Source organism: Mesoplodon bidens, assembly GCF_964165515.1.
Source record: "Mesoplodon bidens genome assembly, chromosome: 13".
In the NCBI taxonomy this organism is placed as follows: domain Eukaryota; kingdom Metazoa; phylum Chordata; class Mammalia; order Artiodactyla; family Ziphiidae; genus Mesoplodon; species Mesoplodon bidens.
In genome coordinates, this window is record NC_138169.1 from 13,240,537 (window position 1) to 13,257,270 (window position 16,734).

Here is a 16,734-nt window from a genome sequence, read left to right on the forward strand (position 1 = left end):
TGTATTTTTTTTTTTTTTTTTGTGGTACGCGGGCCTCTCACCGCTGTGGCCTCCTGTTGCGGAGCACAGGCTCCGGACGCGCAGGCTCAGTGGCCATGGCTCACGGGCCCAGCTGCTCCGCGGCATGTGGGATCTTCCCGGACTGGGGCACGAACCCGTGTCCCCTGCATCAGCAGGCGGACTCTCAACCACTGCGCCACCAGGGAAGCCCAACTTTTCTGTATTTTTGTCTCTATAATTCCTCAGTGGTTTTCCTCAACTTTTTAGTAATTCCTGGTTATCTGTTTATGTTTAGGAAAGATGGACTAAAAAACTGCTTCGAAGTAGTATGGGAGTGACATTTGTTTACTGTGCAGTTCACTGATTGGGGTGGACTCTTTAGTTGGGAAACCTTTGATGTCATTATCTTGAGGTCTTTTCTGTTGAGCTGTCAGTTTTCCCAGAGAAGACTTTTCCAGACTCCTTTCTGGGGGATGAAAGACTGGCTGCCAGCTTTCTAGGTGCTTAGAGGGAGAGGGTTGGAGAGGGTAATTTTTGACCTTCATTCTGTACGTGGTCACCTGATGTACTGTTTTCTGGTTTCCTGCCTTCATCTGTGCCTGTGTCCATGAGTTCAGATACCCTGTGTTTTACTGGCCCCAGAGAATACCCTTCCAGTGATTTGCTACTGTAAAGACAGGCAGTGGGGAGGGTACCTGGGTTCTGAGTGTCTTCTAAGCAGGCTTTCAACTAGTTTTCCTTATTTGCTCTTTTCTCTGCCTTTCTACTTCCACAAGATACCTCCATATCTGTGGGTTCTGCATTTGTGGATTCAATCAACTGCGGACCAAAAATATTCAGAAAAAAATTCCAGAAAGTTCCAAAAAGCAAAACTTAAATTTGCTTCGCACCTGCAACTATTTACATAGCATTTACATTGTCTTAGGTATCATAAGTAACCCAAAGATTACTTAAAGGATATGCATAGGTTATATGCAAATACTATACCATTTATATAAGGGACTTGAGCATCCACAGATTTTGGTATTTGTGGGGCATTCTGGAACCAATCCTCCGTGGATACTGAGGGACGACTGTACCTGTATTTATGATTCTGTGTATATTGGGTTGTAGCTCCGCTTTCTCCACAGCTTTCTTTGGTATTATAAGTCTCTTGACCTCTTGAGCATCTGCTTCTTACCTTTCAAAACCTGGATGCGCTCATCTCTACTACCTACCATTGTGATTTTATGGTTTAAGGGAAAAAAACAAAACAAACTTCTTTACTGGGTTTTTTTGAGGGATTTAAGAGAGAGCAAAAGTAGATGTGTGTGTTTACTCTGCCGTCTTTACCTGGAGCTGATTAGTTATGTTTTAACAGACGTTTTCTATGATCCTGACTTTTTTCCTTCCTATGACTCCAGTTGAGAGGTGACTTAATATGTTTGTTAGCTGTATTTCCTTGGTCTACTAGCGTAGTAACCCTATCACAGGAGGAAATGAGGTGAGGCAGACTTGGAATTTCCTAGGATACTCATGTTAGTCTCAAGTGATCACAGCTGCCTTTTCGACATACCATCCTAGAATCCTGCCAAGGATTGATATTAAGTTAATTGTTCTGTAGGTGGAGAAATCTTTCTTTCGACCATTCTTGAAAATTTATAATATCTTCTGGTCGCTCTCCTATTCCCGCTGATCATTGTAAGGCATCTAATAAGGGTCAGTCTCATTTAGAGGTTGCCTTTGTGAGTGGGATGTAATTAGCCTGGGTCAGGAGACTTGAACTCATTTATAGTATCTAGGTCAACCATATCACCTTAGAGGCCAGGAAGCCAAGGTGCCCAGAGATGGAGATTTCCTGATATTGTTTAGGTAAATAGTTGAAAAGCTAGGACTTGAACCTAGATCTCCTGACCTGCAACCAGTGTTCTTTCCATGCTACTACACCCTGGGTTCATTCTTACCAAGTTATGTTAGTTTTATTCTATTCCATGACCTCTGAATACAGGTTTAACTTTGGAGAGCCACACTGCAAGTATATGTTGGTCATGAGGGATCTGATTACGATGGGTAGTGCAAATAAATGACCTCCATTGGGAAAATTTATCAGCTCATTTCCTATGTATAGTACCTAAAGAATAGGATATTAAGAATCAATATAAATTTTCTTTAAATACATTCATGTCATAAGAAAGTGCATTTATCCTGATTCTGTTGTAATCTTTTTAATTAGAACCATTCTGTATTGAACTTCTGTTTAGGTCGGGGTGACTCTGCCAGTTAAATTCAGCTCCCGGAGGATGCTGACTACCTGTACAGCTGATACCAGCCACTGCTGAGAAAATTTTCCTCCAGTCTCTCTTGCTATTAGAATAGTTATTTTCTTGGTTTGTTATACATATCCTCTAAAAATTAGCTTGTGTGGGTATGGTCTTATAGTGGTAACATGTAAAGAAGGCATGTAATTATCTGAGTGAAATAAAACAGGTCTCTCCTATTTATGGGATGGTGTAGTGGGCAGTCTTATACTAGTTTTCTTTTTTCTTTCTTTTTTTTTTTTTTTTTTGCGGTACGCGGGCCTCTCACTGTTGTGGCCTCTCCCATTGCGGAGCACAGGCTCTGGACGCGCAGGATCAGCAGCCATGGCTCACGGGGCCAGCCGCTCCGCGACATGTGGGATCTTCCCGGACCGGGGCATGAACCCGTGTCCCCTGCATCGGCAGGCGGACTCTCAACCACTGCGCCACCAGGGAAGCCCTTATACTAGTTTTCTTAATAACTCAGGAAGAGTAAAGAAAGATTCAGGAACTTTCTTAAATTAGAAAGTTTGGCCATGAGCTCTTGTCATTGCTAAATTGAGTTGATGACTGTTTCTTTGTACTATTTTATAATCCTCTAGGGCTAATTTTTACCATTAGTCCTGTGAAACAGCATGGCAGAGCGGAAGGAGTTTATGCTTTAAATCCAGTTATGTTTGGGATCTGCCAGTTGCTACCTGTATGGTTATTGGAGAACTGTTTGAGCTTTGTGTTTCTGATAATTATTTTAACTGTTTGAGAAGATTAGAAATTATATATGAAGACACTAGTATGGTGCCTCATATTAGAAATTCTATGTGAAGACCCTAGTATGCTGCCTGGTATTAAGTAGGTGATGAGTAAATGATGATGGTTGTGGTTATTGTTCTACCTATGCGCAGTACTGATTTTTTTCCTTGCATATTTTTTTTCCGATTCTATATTTTAAAAACCATGTAATCTTAAACTTAAATATAAATATGGATTGTTCATCTTTGACAGTGAGAAATAATTGCATTTTTGGGATAATTTGCACCTAGAAATATTTTAAAGTGTTGCTTCAAGAATTTTGAGTTTTGGAAATACGCATTTGTCAGAAATTGGGCCAACAGGACTTTGTGTGGAATTGATTTTTAATTATAAACATGGTCATGGTATGTGAAGATATATTTTAATAGTGTAATTGAATATGCATCCATGATAGGATTTTTTTTTCTTGGACAAAGTGTTTCAGTCATTTTTCCTCTTAATCAAATATTAACTCAAAATTTAAAGCTAAGTCTTTGAACATTCATTTTCTACCTAGGTATCTGTTAGGCTTGAATGGTGTTTCATTGTTACATTTTCCAGTGAAGACTGGTATAGTGATATTTAATTTTAGTTTTAAGGTAAAGGAATAAATTGTTTTTAAATGATTGGACATTTTTAGTACTTCTGGCTGAATTAGTTATGAAGAGATTAAGTTTGTAGCCTTGATGTTATGTCACTTGCATTTGTATTACATCACTTGCTAGAACAGCTCCATAAAGATATAGAGCAGGTGGCAGCGGCTTTCTTTTACCACTGAGACCATAGAAGCACTGATAGGAAGTTAGTGCAAGTGCTGGGATTAGGAAACCATTCTCCTGAATCAAAGCCAAGTATTTTGTCTATTGAACCATGCTGGGTGTTACAGGTGAAAGTATTCTTGTGCTTAAGTTGCTGTTCGTAGATTTTCTTGGGGACTGACTCACCTGATATTTAAATCTCTGATGTATCTTAATTTTCTAACCTTTTAAATATGGTTAATGTAAGCATTAGTGATTCATATTTATTGCTATATTTTCCTCCTCTTCTCTTCCTCCCCTCCACTTCCTCAGCATCCTTAGGCACAGAACACTAGCTTAGGTGATATAAGAAAAGTTAGTCTTCTAGTTGACTTTTCTGATTTCAACTGCCCCCACTTAGTCTTATTTAGTTTCCTTCTTTGATATTTATTTAAAAATTGATCTTAGGCTTTCTGATTAAAACATAAATAGACATACACACACACTGCTTTTATTTGAGGAAATGAACTTCTATGATAGAAAAACAGAAACGATGTGAACAGACAACTAAAGGGAAGTAGTACTACTACACTAGTACTACTAGGAATGAACCAGTAACATTTATATTTTTTGCCATGTGCCAGGCACTGTCCTAAGTGCTTTCTGTATATACTAACTCATTTAATCAACTCTGAATACCATTATTCTCATTTTACCGATAAGGTAACTGAGAGACAAAGATTAAATAATTTGCTAGGTACTTGCTACTTTCAGCTAGTAAGTACACAGCTGGGAATCAAACCCAAGAAGACTGGCCCCAGGTTATACTTCTGATCAAATACATGATAATAATTTCCTCTTAGTAGAATGAAGACTACCATTTGGTACAAGGGCATATCATTTTATTAAATCGACAGGTATTTTAAAAGATATGTAGTTTGGCAGGAGGTTATTTGTATGGGTGAGACTACTAAAAAGCAGTATGGTAGCATTCTTTCATGAGTCCTAAAATATTTGTATTCTTTGGTAATTCTACAGCAAGTAATCTCTCCTAAGGAAAGTAATCAGGAAAATGATGTTCAAGGATGTTCCCCAATTATAATAATTATAATAGTGTAAAAGGAAGATTGTCCAGTTGTTATGGAATAAATTGTTTTCTCCAAACAGTGAATAGTATGAAAACATTAAGAATTGTTTTTGAAGAATAATTAGTAATATATAGAAATATTTATAGTATGAGAAAAAGGATATAAAACCATGCAGTATGATTCTAACTTCAGAATGTTTAAGTACAGAAAAACAGGAAGAACCTAAAGTACGATGCTAATAATTATTTCTGATGTGATTATGCAGAATACTTATTTCTTGTGTGATCAGTTTATTCTTTGTTTGAACTTTTTCATTGGCCAGGTAGTTCTTTTATAGCTGGAGGAAACCAAGTGGTACAAAAGGAAAGCCTAAATGATGCCAATACAAGTTCTTATGAAGAATATTCATTAAAGATTAGATTTCCATATCTCATAATGTGAAAGGAAAAGTTAGTGACTTTCAGACAGTTTTAATTGGATATTATTATTTTTGGAGTCATTTTTTAAGTGAAGCTTTTTTGGGGGATTGAAGAAAACTGATATTTTTTTCTTAGAGATGTTCATTATAGTGATTGTTTTAGCACTTTAAATTTGTTTCAGTTACGGTAGTAGAAGATGCAGTTATTTTTCTCCCCTGTGGTACTTGTTTTTTGAAAAACAACTTTTGACAAAAATTACTAACTTGATTGTGGTGGGAGGGTGAGGAGGGGGGACTATGAGTGAGTAAGGATTAAATGCAAGGGACACATGGACTGTTTGGTACAGAATTATATTATGGAATCAGTTTTACTATCAGTTTTGAATATATAGTTGTAGTTTATAGTTATTTAAGTAAGGAATTTAACTTTTGTTTGTGTTGAAACATCCTTGAAATTTAGTTCCTTTTAAACCTAAGATTTAAAATTTTTAGAATACAAATCCATGTAACAGAATAAAGACAGAGGATTAGCTGTCAGCTGGTTTAAAGTTACCATGTTTTAAAATGTGTTTAAAAAACAAAAGAGGAAGCTATGTTAGGGAATTGTTACAGAAGCAAAGCTTTTCTGTGTGCTGCACGTTAAATAACATGAATAAATTGCTGATAACTTTCCATCCGTTTTATTAGCAGGCTATTTTGGCTTTCATAGTGAAGCACTGTGGTACTGCATACTGTTTCCCTGGTTAAAAAGGATTTAAACTGTAGCTTCTGGATGGGACAAAATTGAGGAAATTGTTCGAAAGAAATTATTTCAATTCTACAAACTTATTTTTTAAACTCTTACTTCATTTCTAAATATAATTTATGAAATAAGGCATAATAATATAGAAAATTTTATTTATAGGGACTTTAAAGTAAATGTTAGGTAAAAAATGGTTCAACAGGAAATAATTATCTGTTTGCTCTATTTTGGTATTTAATATAAAGAGCTATGTAGAAATCTTGATAGGAGGAAATGAGTTGTTTTCCCCTTAAGAGAATCAAGGGTTGACATAAATTTTTCAGTGGAAGAAATCTTACTATATGAGGTATACTGTAAATATTTATTTTAGTAAATTTATTTATCTGTATGGAAGCCTGTTTTTAGTGTTAAGTAAAAAGAACAGTCAAAACTGTTGTAATTTTCTTTACTTTTTCCAGGCTGAACTCACGGGAATCAAATGGCGTAGGTACAATTTTGGAGGGCATGGGGACTGCGGACCCATAATTTCAGCCCCAGCCCAAGATGATCCAATCCTGTTAAGTTTCATCCGCTGTCTGCAAGCCAACTTGCTGTGTGTATGGCGTCGTGATGTCAAACCAGATTGCAAAGAGTTATGGATATTCTGGTGGGGAGACGAACCCAACTTAGTGGGTGTAATACATCATGAACTACAGGGTAAGTTTTTTGTTTTTTCTTAAAAATTAATTTGTATTGTATATTTTTGAACAGTGGTAAATTCTGAAAAGGTTATTAAGACTTGCTGAGAAGAAAAATCCAAGTGTTTAATGGGGTTGTGTGTCAAAGGAACATCCTTACTCTCACCCCTCTTCTTTCCACCCCCGTTTTTTTCAAATTTTCTTGTCCTTTCTCAGTCATGCTGGGCATCAGAACCTTGTGAGCCACTCCTATTAAAGGAAAGTATAGTGTCCCCTGGGTGTTTGGGTTGGGATTGAGGCTAAGATCCACTGTTTTAAAATGATAGTGAAATGTGAGAAATTAGCAGGTCAGTGAAATGAACAGAATTGGTTGTTTTTAGGCTGTTGCTGTTATGGTTTATTGCCAGATGAACTCTGGTGGAAAATTGTAAAGTGATAATAGAAATTTAGTGCAAGCCTTGTTGGACAAAATTATGAGATGATGTTGTATAATATTTTGAAGAAAGATTTATGTAAAGAACCTACTCCGATTTTGGCATAGCAAGTTTTCCTGTGTTTTGTTCCTGCTTTTTATGTAATTAGGTGATTCCAGGAAATATTTGCTCCAATGCTGCCTAATTTTTAGCTTCAGATTACATCTGATATCTGGAAATTTTGAACTAATATAAGAGTGTCATTATTCTGAGCTACTTTTTGTATTTACCACAGATTTATAACCAGAGGAAATTTTATCGATATTATTTGAATTTCTAGTAAAACTTTCCACCTCTTCACCTAAATCTTTCTATCTAGTATGCTAAAGAATTTTTCTAAATCAGGACTAATTCTGATCTTTAGTTAGGGTAGGGCATTAACTCTTTTTGACTTAGTCTCCTAGAGCCAGCTTTTATTATGTCTAAATTACTCTATATTTTATCAATTTGTGGTTGAAAAATTTCAAATAGTGTTTGAAATGTTTTGTTACTTCGTATTGTTTTTAAAGGAAGGAGTGAAACTAACTTTAATGTATTTGAGGATCTATTTATTCTAAAGTGTTGAAATTTGCCTAAAGGATTTCCTGCCAACTTCTGCCTGACACCTTCCTAGCTTTTCTTTACAGCCATTTTTGATCTGTGATGTCTCCTGCCACAACAGCCAGAGGGCAGTAAACCACAGTGGACTAACTGAGCTGTTTACTTTATGGCCCATTTGTTCAACTCAAACCTTTCTCCTATAGTTTTTAGCATATTTGGTTTATAAATATAAGAATCTGTTCTGGGTAAGATTGCTTACTTAGCTGGTTAGTCAACAATATCTCAGAATTATATGCATCTCGAAGCTTATTTCATGTAGTTAGCAGTGAACTCAGGTAAAATTAGTTTTAAACATCTGGTTTCTGGTTATCAGAATTTTTAAAATAAAATACCTCCTGAAAGATACTTATAACATTTATATTTGTTATAAAGCAAAAAATAAAAAAAATAAAAAAAACATATTTGTCCATTTAAGTATCAAAACATATCTTTTTGTTCTTTAAAAAAATTTTTACACACGTGGTAGAGGAACATAGCATTTTTGTTTGTTTTATTAATAGTTTCATTTTCTCCCATTTTGTGTGATTGTTTCTGACTCTTAATCTCCTTCCATTTTTCTACTCCCTGTTGATCCCTTATGTTTTAACTTTTTGGTCTGGTCTTTATTTGTTAGTAACACAAGTCATCATTTTACAGTGATGATGAAACGAAACCCAACGGTTATTTACGCTTATTTAGTTGATGTATAAAGTTATTTATCCATACCAACAAAGCACAGGATCATTGTTTTTAGAAATAACTTATTAAGTTATTGTGTTATTTCTCATGGACTTTGTTACTGAGTTAACAAAAAGATGTAGGCTGTTTAAATATTTTGTAGCTGCTTTAGATTGCATATGTAGATTCGTTACTGTATTGTTTTCGTGGTAAAGAATTAAGCAAAGATTAACTTCTTTTAAATTGTTTTTGTAAATTATAGAAATACTGCATTTTAATTAGAAAATTAGGAAAGTAGAACCACCAAAGGAAGAGAACAAAGAAACAAAAATCCTGAAGTCCAAAGCAGAGTTTTAATATTTGGTGTTTCTGTGTGTAAATGAAAGCGGTACCGTACTGTTTTGTAACTCAGGCCTTTTCAATTAACACTATCTTGTGAATGTTTTTGCCTCATAATGATTACTTCTTAATTTTCTTTCCTTTTGAGTCTGAAAACGGTGTAAACTATTTATTTTTTTGCGTGCCACCAGGGAAGTATTACAGTGATGGAACAATCATAATTTTAAGTACATCTACCCTTTTTAATATGTTGAATTTGTGAAAGTTATTAGATTGAAGCAAATGATCTTTTCTGTAGGTAAAAGTGGTTATAAAGGATAGTTTTGTGTTTCAACCTAATATTAGAAAATATTTGAAACTTAATTAGAAAAATGAGTGGCATAAAGACAACTTTGTTTCAAGTGAGGGAGAATATGACAGGCAGAGCAATCATGAAAAAAGGATACCAGGGGAATATTTTAATTGGTAGTCTTACACACTGAGGATATTTTGCAATCTATTTCATTCTCTAGTATATATGAGTCATTTAATTTTGGCTAAAATAAATTTTATCAGAATCCTTTAATATTAAGATGATGGTACTATTATTTATAGCATTCTATTTTTTAGGGACATTTTACTGTTCTTTAAAATGCTTTTTAGTTATGTTATTAGGCATTTCCCTTTGTTTTTACAGTGTAGCCCAAATAGCATCCTATTAAGAAACCTCACAAAGCACCATCTTGAATTTAAATGTATAAAGTAATCCCTACAGAAAGAGAATAGCCTATGGGATACACGCAGTTTTATACTAGACTTTTTGTTTAAATGCTTTGAATACCTGTGAAATAGCCTGTGAGAAGACCAAGACACATTTATAACCTGTTCCTGTCACTTGGATAAACACTTCTGGGCTCTTGTTTGGGGAATTGCTATTTATATTGTATGGCATAGTGGTTCAGAGGCTTGGGTTTGAATCCCTGCTTGTTGACTTGCTAGCTCTATATCCTTGGTCAAGTTATTTAACTTATCCGTGCTTCAGTTTCCTCACTCTAAATTGGGTTATAAGGATAAAAAAAAAAGTTAAAGTACTTAGAACAGCACAGAGAATGTTAATCTATAGTTGTAACTCTTGCTGCTGCTACTACAATGCCAGCAATTAACTCAGACATCAAAACTAAAATATTTTGGCAATTGGTCCATTCTGTATAACATTCAGTATTTGCTAATGTTTGTCAAATATTAGTTTTCAAAGTATACTTTTAGGTTGAAGTAATCATTTTTGAGTTTGTTAATGTTTGGTGGAATAACTGGGAATAATAAAATATTAGAGAGGAGGGAAGATACCCTGCTCATAGGAAATTTGTCTAGATTTAGGCTGTAAACAGAGTTTCATAACAAACCTTAAATTATGTTATAAAGAGGTCAGAACTTTAAGATTTGACTCTGTTGGATCCCTGTAAAGTAGATTAGTAACTTAACTGCCTTCTCTGCATAGTGGTATTGAAGGGCACTGGCTGAACACTGAATATACGCATATTTCCTTCCTTGTGTCCATCCATAAGTACCTGTATCAGCAGGTCCAATTATAGGGGTTTAATGGAATCTCTACCTTTGATAAGTTATAGTCTAGAAAGGGTATAAGACAAGCACACAAATATGTATAATGCAGAGAACACTGTAAGTATATAAGAGAAATATAGTAGATTGACTACTTTCCACATGAACAGACATTCAATTCCAGGACTAATGCATAGATAAGTGTTCTGTAAACTTACAGCAAGAACACTGTGAGCCCTAGTGAGAAGCCTTCTTGGTTTCTGGTCTGTTTACTCAGCCTCTATTAGGCAAGAGCTGTGATGCAGTCCTGGATATGTAAAATGAGTCCTCATCCTTAAGGAGCTCACAGTCTTACTGGGGAGGTAGCTAAATGACTCCATAATTATGATACAGTAGAGTAAGCAGCAACTGATTAAGTTAGGGATCTTGCAGAAGTATCAGATTCAACCTCAAGGGAAGAGAATAGGGAGATAGTGGTGAAGCTCAGAGTTGGTGAGACTTGAGGTGAGTCTTACAGGATACATGTGTTACCTAGGTTGGGACGGAACTTGTCCTAGTCAGAGGAAGTAGCTTCTATAAAAGGGCCTGAGGGCAGTGAATGAATTGTGGGAAGGGCACGTTTGCCCAGAACATAGTGTGTGAGTGAGATAGTTGGGGGAAACTGAAAGACTGGGGAGGTGGGCCATAGTGTGGAGTACACTGAAGCAAGGACTTAATCTGATAGATTTTGAGGAATTGTTAGAGGTTTCTGATCAGGAAAGAGATACAATTAGATTATACATAAGATGAATATGGACAGGAAGACCATAATATTTTAATAAATTATTTTATTCTAAATTGATCTATGAACTTAAACATTCTGTTTAGGATATAGATTTAGTGAAAAAATACCTGTGACTATATACTGAACGTTATATTGATAGTCTTTGCCAATTTTATTTTATAACTTTGCTCTTTTTGCTTGATTAAATTATTTCCCACATTCTCAATTTGAATTTTAGAGAATAATACAGTATGCTAAATTGACTTCTCCTAATCTACCAAACAAAATCATTTTACAAACACAATCTTTTGGCCATTTCATTGCCTGTTAGTCAGTAATGTGAAAGACGTGCAATCTTGAAACCCCAGAATGGTACAGACAGCAAGCATAGACTTCTAGGGGTTGGAGATGGCTTGACCCCAAAGCATTAGGAGTCCCTGACCCAGAAGAAGTATCGTATACAGATTAGTAGTATGTGTGCTTAATAACATTTGTTGAATAAATGAATGAAACCTATCTTAAATGATTCTAACGTAGCACAGTTTGTACTCTCAGAAGGTTGACTTATAATGAATACACTTAAAATTTTTAATGATTTGGTAATGTGAGGAGATTGAAACCTAGTTAAAAATAAGGCATTATTACTTCTGTGTTTTTTTTGTGTTTTTTTTTTTTTTTGCGGTACGCGGGCCTCTCACTGCTGTGGCCTCTCCCGTTGCGGAGCACAGGCTCTGGACGTGCAGGCCCAGCGGTCATGGCTCACGGGCCCAGCTGCTCCACGGCATGTGGGATCCTCCTGGACCGGGGCACGAACCCACGTCCCCTGCATCGGCAGGCGGACTCTCAACCACTGCGCCACCAGGGAAGCCCATTACTTCTGTTTTTAATTCCCAGTGAGGTATAAACATCCATTTTTTGGTATATGTTCTATAAAGAAATTTAGCTGTAAATACCTACTGTCTGTAATTTTAAAATTTAACTTATCTGTGCTGTGCCCTTTCCTTTTGATGATTACAAATAGACATGTAAATTGTAATGGGAATACATCTGTCCACCTCTATGATTGTCCCACTATGAGTATTAGATGATTGTCCCATTATGAGTATTAGAAATCTTAAGAATTGGCTTTATTATCATTGTAGAGGCAGATTGGCAGTTGTTAGCACTTTGTTGTTGTATTAGTCATAAGTATTGCCTTTTTCCATTTTTCAGTGTACTGTCACCTATGCGAGGAGCTGTGGGCCATTGCAAAAACAGCATTAGACATTAGAGAGCTAGGAAAAATGGATCTGGTTTTCTGACATTTACCAGTGTAAGATAATTTAACACTCTCATATTATTTTTTATACCACTGAACTGATTGCAAGCCTCTCGAAGAAGTGGACATTTTGTAGGGATGGAGAAGGGCTGAAAGAAGAGAGTGGAGAGCCAGTTTGCTATTATTATAATCTGCATATATAGATTATAGTCTGTAATCTCAAATGATGGGATTGATGTAACCTTTGTTTAGATATCTCCAAGGAAGGATCTAACTCCCTCCCCTCAACTTTTTATTTTGAAAAATATTTACACACATACATATGTATACCTTTTATTCTGGCTAAACCATCTGAGGGTAATTTACAGAGTTCATGAATCTTTACCCCTGAATACTTTTGCTTGTAACTCCTTTAAGAATATGAGACTTCTTTTTAAAAAAACATAACCATGATATAATCGTACTCAAGAAATTTAACATTGATATAATTAAATTATCAACTTTTCAGTCTACATCCAGTCTACATCCTCAGTCTTCTCCCAATAATGCCTTTTATAGCCTCCTCCCCCCAATCTGGTATCCAGTCAGAAATCACATGTTGCATTTAGATGTCTCCTCTCTTTAGTCTCCCCTAATTTAGAACATTCCCTAAGTTGTCGTTTTCTGCGGGGGATGATCCTTCAATGGTATGGATGTTATTTGAAGGGAGAAGTTGTCCTGTCAAATGTTCCATATTCTAAATTTGTCTAATTGTTTCCTCATGGTGAGATTCAGGTTAAACATTTTTGGTAAGAATATCGAGTAGGTGATGTGTACTTCTTGTGGCATCACACTGTAGGCACATCATGTCAATTTGTCCCAGTATTGATCCTGCTAAGTTCGATTGCTTGGTTATGGTAGTGTCTGTCAGATTTCTCCAGTGTAAACATACCTTTTTACTTTTGTAACTGTTAAATAAATTTGGGGCAAAACTTTGAGACTCTGATTATTATTTCCCCAATAACTCTTCACTCTGGCTTGAGGAAAAACCTAACTTTGAGCCTGTTTAAAAATAACAGAAAACTTTAAAAAAAATTAATTAACTTTATTTTATTTTTGGCTGTGTTGGGTCTTCGTTGCTGCGCGCGGGCTTTTTCTCTGGTTGCAGGGAGCGAGGGCTGCTCTTTGTTGCGGTGCATGGGCTTCTCATTGCGGTGGCTTCTCTTGTTGCGGAGCATGGGCTCTAGGCGTGCAGGCTTCAGTAGTTGTGGCACACGGGCTCAGTAGTTGTGGCTCGCGGGCTCTAGAGCGCAGGCTCAGTAGTCGTGGCGCACAGGCTTAGTTGTTCCGCGGCATGTGGGATCTTCCCGGACCAGGGCTCGAACCCATGTCTCCTGCATTGGCAGGTGGATTCTTAACCACTGTGCCACCAGGGAAGCCCCCAGAAAACTTCTTGAATCATATGCTTTACAAAAGCAGTTAAAAGTTCAGATGAACACTATTCTTAAGTCATACGAAAGAAGGGGGGCGGGCAGAGGAGAGGAGAAATGAAGAAAAACATTCAGGATATAGCAAAGGCAAACTATGACGGTAAAGCCAAGCTCTAAAAATTAATAGCCACTTATTGCTTAGCATACTAAAAAGAGAAGTATTGACATTGAATTTTCTAAAATCGTAGACAATAAAGTATGCACGAATGTATTACCATGTATGTGTATGTTATAGTTGTGAATTTTCAGTTGATTTTTGGTCATTTCTGGTTATCTCTGACTAAATGAAATGAATTTTAGTCAACATTGTGAATGGGTTTATTCTCAATTGAAATGAAAAACAATTGCTTTCTGTGAAAATAATGGCCCCTTTACATATAAAATTAACAGGAATGAAATTATCTTTAGGTAAAATGTCATTCAGCTTGAAAATTTCTTCTAAAGAGAAAATCTGATCCCTGACTTTCTACTCTGTTTTTATGTTTTTTTCATTATTGATGGTCCATTTATGATTCATGAAAATTAATCTCTGACTTGCTTGAAAAAGACTTTTTTACATTGTTTGCATTTATTTATTCTTCAAGTATACAAATCTTATGATTTTGAAAACAGGTGAATTGTATCATTCTACAGCATTCTATATTTGTAGTATTTTATGTATCAACATTTATATGAAGATTTCATCACATGGCATTAATAATTCTTGAGATTGTTAACACCATGTACCTGAAAAGTAAATTTTATTTTAATTTTCATATTTGCTATTACTTTGTGGAGAATAATATTCAATAGAAAAAAACACTTGTGTTTCAAGAGAAACAAGCACTTTGAGGGAAAACATGGACCCAGTGGTAAATGGTAGCTAGTTGTAAGTAGTTATAAAGTAAGTATTCCTTGTTTTCACTGTTCAGTTTTGAAAGAATTAGTTTGCTAAAAAACTATAAAATAGTAATAGCTTTCATTGTATGATTATCCAAATAATTCTACTGTATAATTACTGAAATATTAGATTTAATAGGAAATTATACATTTTATCCTTAAAAGAGAAAGTAAAATACTTATTAAGACTTTGGTAAGCAGTAAATTTATATTATAAAATTATGGTTAAGATCATAATCACTTCAGAATTCTTTCATATGAAGAATAGGAAAAGATCTAATGGATTAGAGAGAATTATTAAGCTAAATGTGCTTGGAATTGAGAGAATAAGCTAAAGTCTAACTTTTTTTTTTTTTTGCGGTACACGGACCTCTCACTGTTGTGGCCTTTCCCGTTGCGGAGCACAGGCTCCAGACGTGCAGGCCCAGCGGCCATGGCTCACGGGCCCAGCCGCTCCACGGCATGTGGGATCTTCCCAGACTGGGGCACGAACCCGTGTCCCCTGCATCGGCAGGCAGACTCTCAACCACTGCGCCACCAGGGAAGCCCAGTTATATAATTTTAAAATGGCATTTTTCAAAGACAAAGTTGATCTGTCCGCTCCAAAGATGCTTGGAACATAGTCACATATATACCCGCAATTACTTGAATTTCCTGTGCTAGTTGAAATTTCCATTTGGCAGCACATGGAATGCAGCCCTGTCTCACAGAGAATGCTTGAAGGGTCCTTCCACCTTCAGCAAATCACACCTTCTTGGCTAGAAACCACTTCTCATTCTCTTTTTCTATTTGTGACCTTAGCTCAGCTGGCATTCAGCAGAAGTATAGGTCACAGATTGTGGATTACTCCCTCCTATTCAATCTCACATATCCAAAATGAAACAGAGGCCAGGAGGAAATTTACCATTCTTTTGCTATATTTTACCTTTGTAGAGGTAGAGACCATAAGTATGATAAGTAAACTAAAAAAAAGATTGAGTGTTCACAGCATGTCTCTTCCTGTGATACTTGTCATGACAGACAAGTCATTTAAATTTGCTTAGTCTTTTATTCTTGGCTGTAATATGGGAATTACAGCTTTACTTTATGATACAACATGAAGTGAATACAAAAAGTTCATAGATTTTAAATGCTGTATAAATGCTTTTCATAGTCATATTTTTCCTTTAATGAACTCTGCTGTCAGAATATTTAAATCCTTATGAACTTATTTTATAATTCATAGTTTTGGTCATAATTTCTGCCTGTAGATAAAATTTGAATTCTTTTTCACCTGGCATTGTCAGTGTCATCTTAGTTAAATTATATGTAGCCATTTGATTTTTTAATAAGTTGTCTCTTATAACTGACTTTTCTGGCTTTGGCAGTACAAGGATGATTGATAATATCTATGCCTGTGCTGAAGGGATTTTAGAATAAAAAATTAAAATTGTGTCCCATATTGTTTTAAATAGGGATTGTGGCCTGATCCTTGATAATTATGGTAAGTGTATGGTGTATGTGAATTATTAATTGACCAGAGTGTTTAGGACTTTTATTGACTGTTGCATATAGAGAATTAGCAAGAATATTTGATTAACAAGGATTACTACAGATTTGTGTTACATGCCATAATCAGCCTATTTCTCTTTCCACATTTGGTTTTTTATTTGCAGAATAGTTTTTATTTATGCTTATTGTTTCTAATTTTATAGTAGGTAATAAACTAAGAATACATGATAGCTTGAAATAATTATATGTTGAAACTGGGAACCAGACAAAAATCAAATATTTATAGTTCACTTGTTATGTGCTAGGCATCATGCTGGGTGCTTGATGATCAATCTTGCATTGGAAAATAGTTTTCTTTCTTTTTAAATCTTAATTTGAATGATTTACAGGGAAAATGTAAGATTCTGCTGATACTTTCTGTACCTTGTTTTGTGTTTATTAAATTTATTTTTATTTAATATGTGGAATAGATTTAGTAGTTAAGAAATAAACAGCAGTCTTTACCATTTCGAGACTGTTAATGTAACTAGTTGAACACT

The 16,734-nt window shown here is 35.5% G+C and overlaps 1 protein-coding gene across 2 annotated transcripts in view; it reads left to right on the forward strand.

The window, feature by feature from the left end:
* The window catches only part of MED13L (mediator complex subunit 13L), a 288,468-nt gene that overhangs the window by 25,802 nt on the left and 245,932 nt on the right, over positions 1-16,734 (forward strand). For both annotated transcript variants that reach the window (XM_081252288.1, XM_081252289.1), the window contains exon 2: positions 6,509-6,746. In XM_081252288.1, the coding sequence (XP_081108414.1) occupies positions 6,509-6,746 (238 nt within the window). The remainder of the gene's footprint in view (positions 1-6,508; positions 6,747-16,734) is intronic.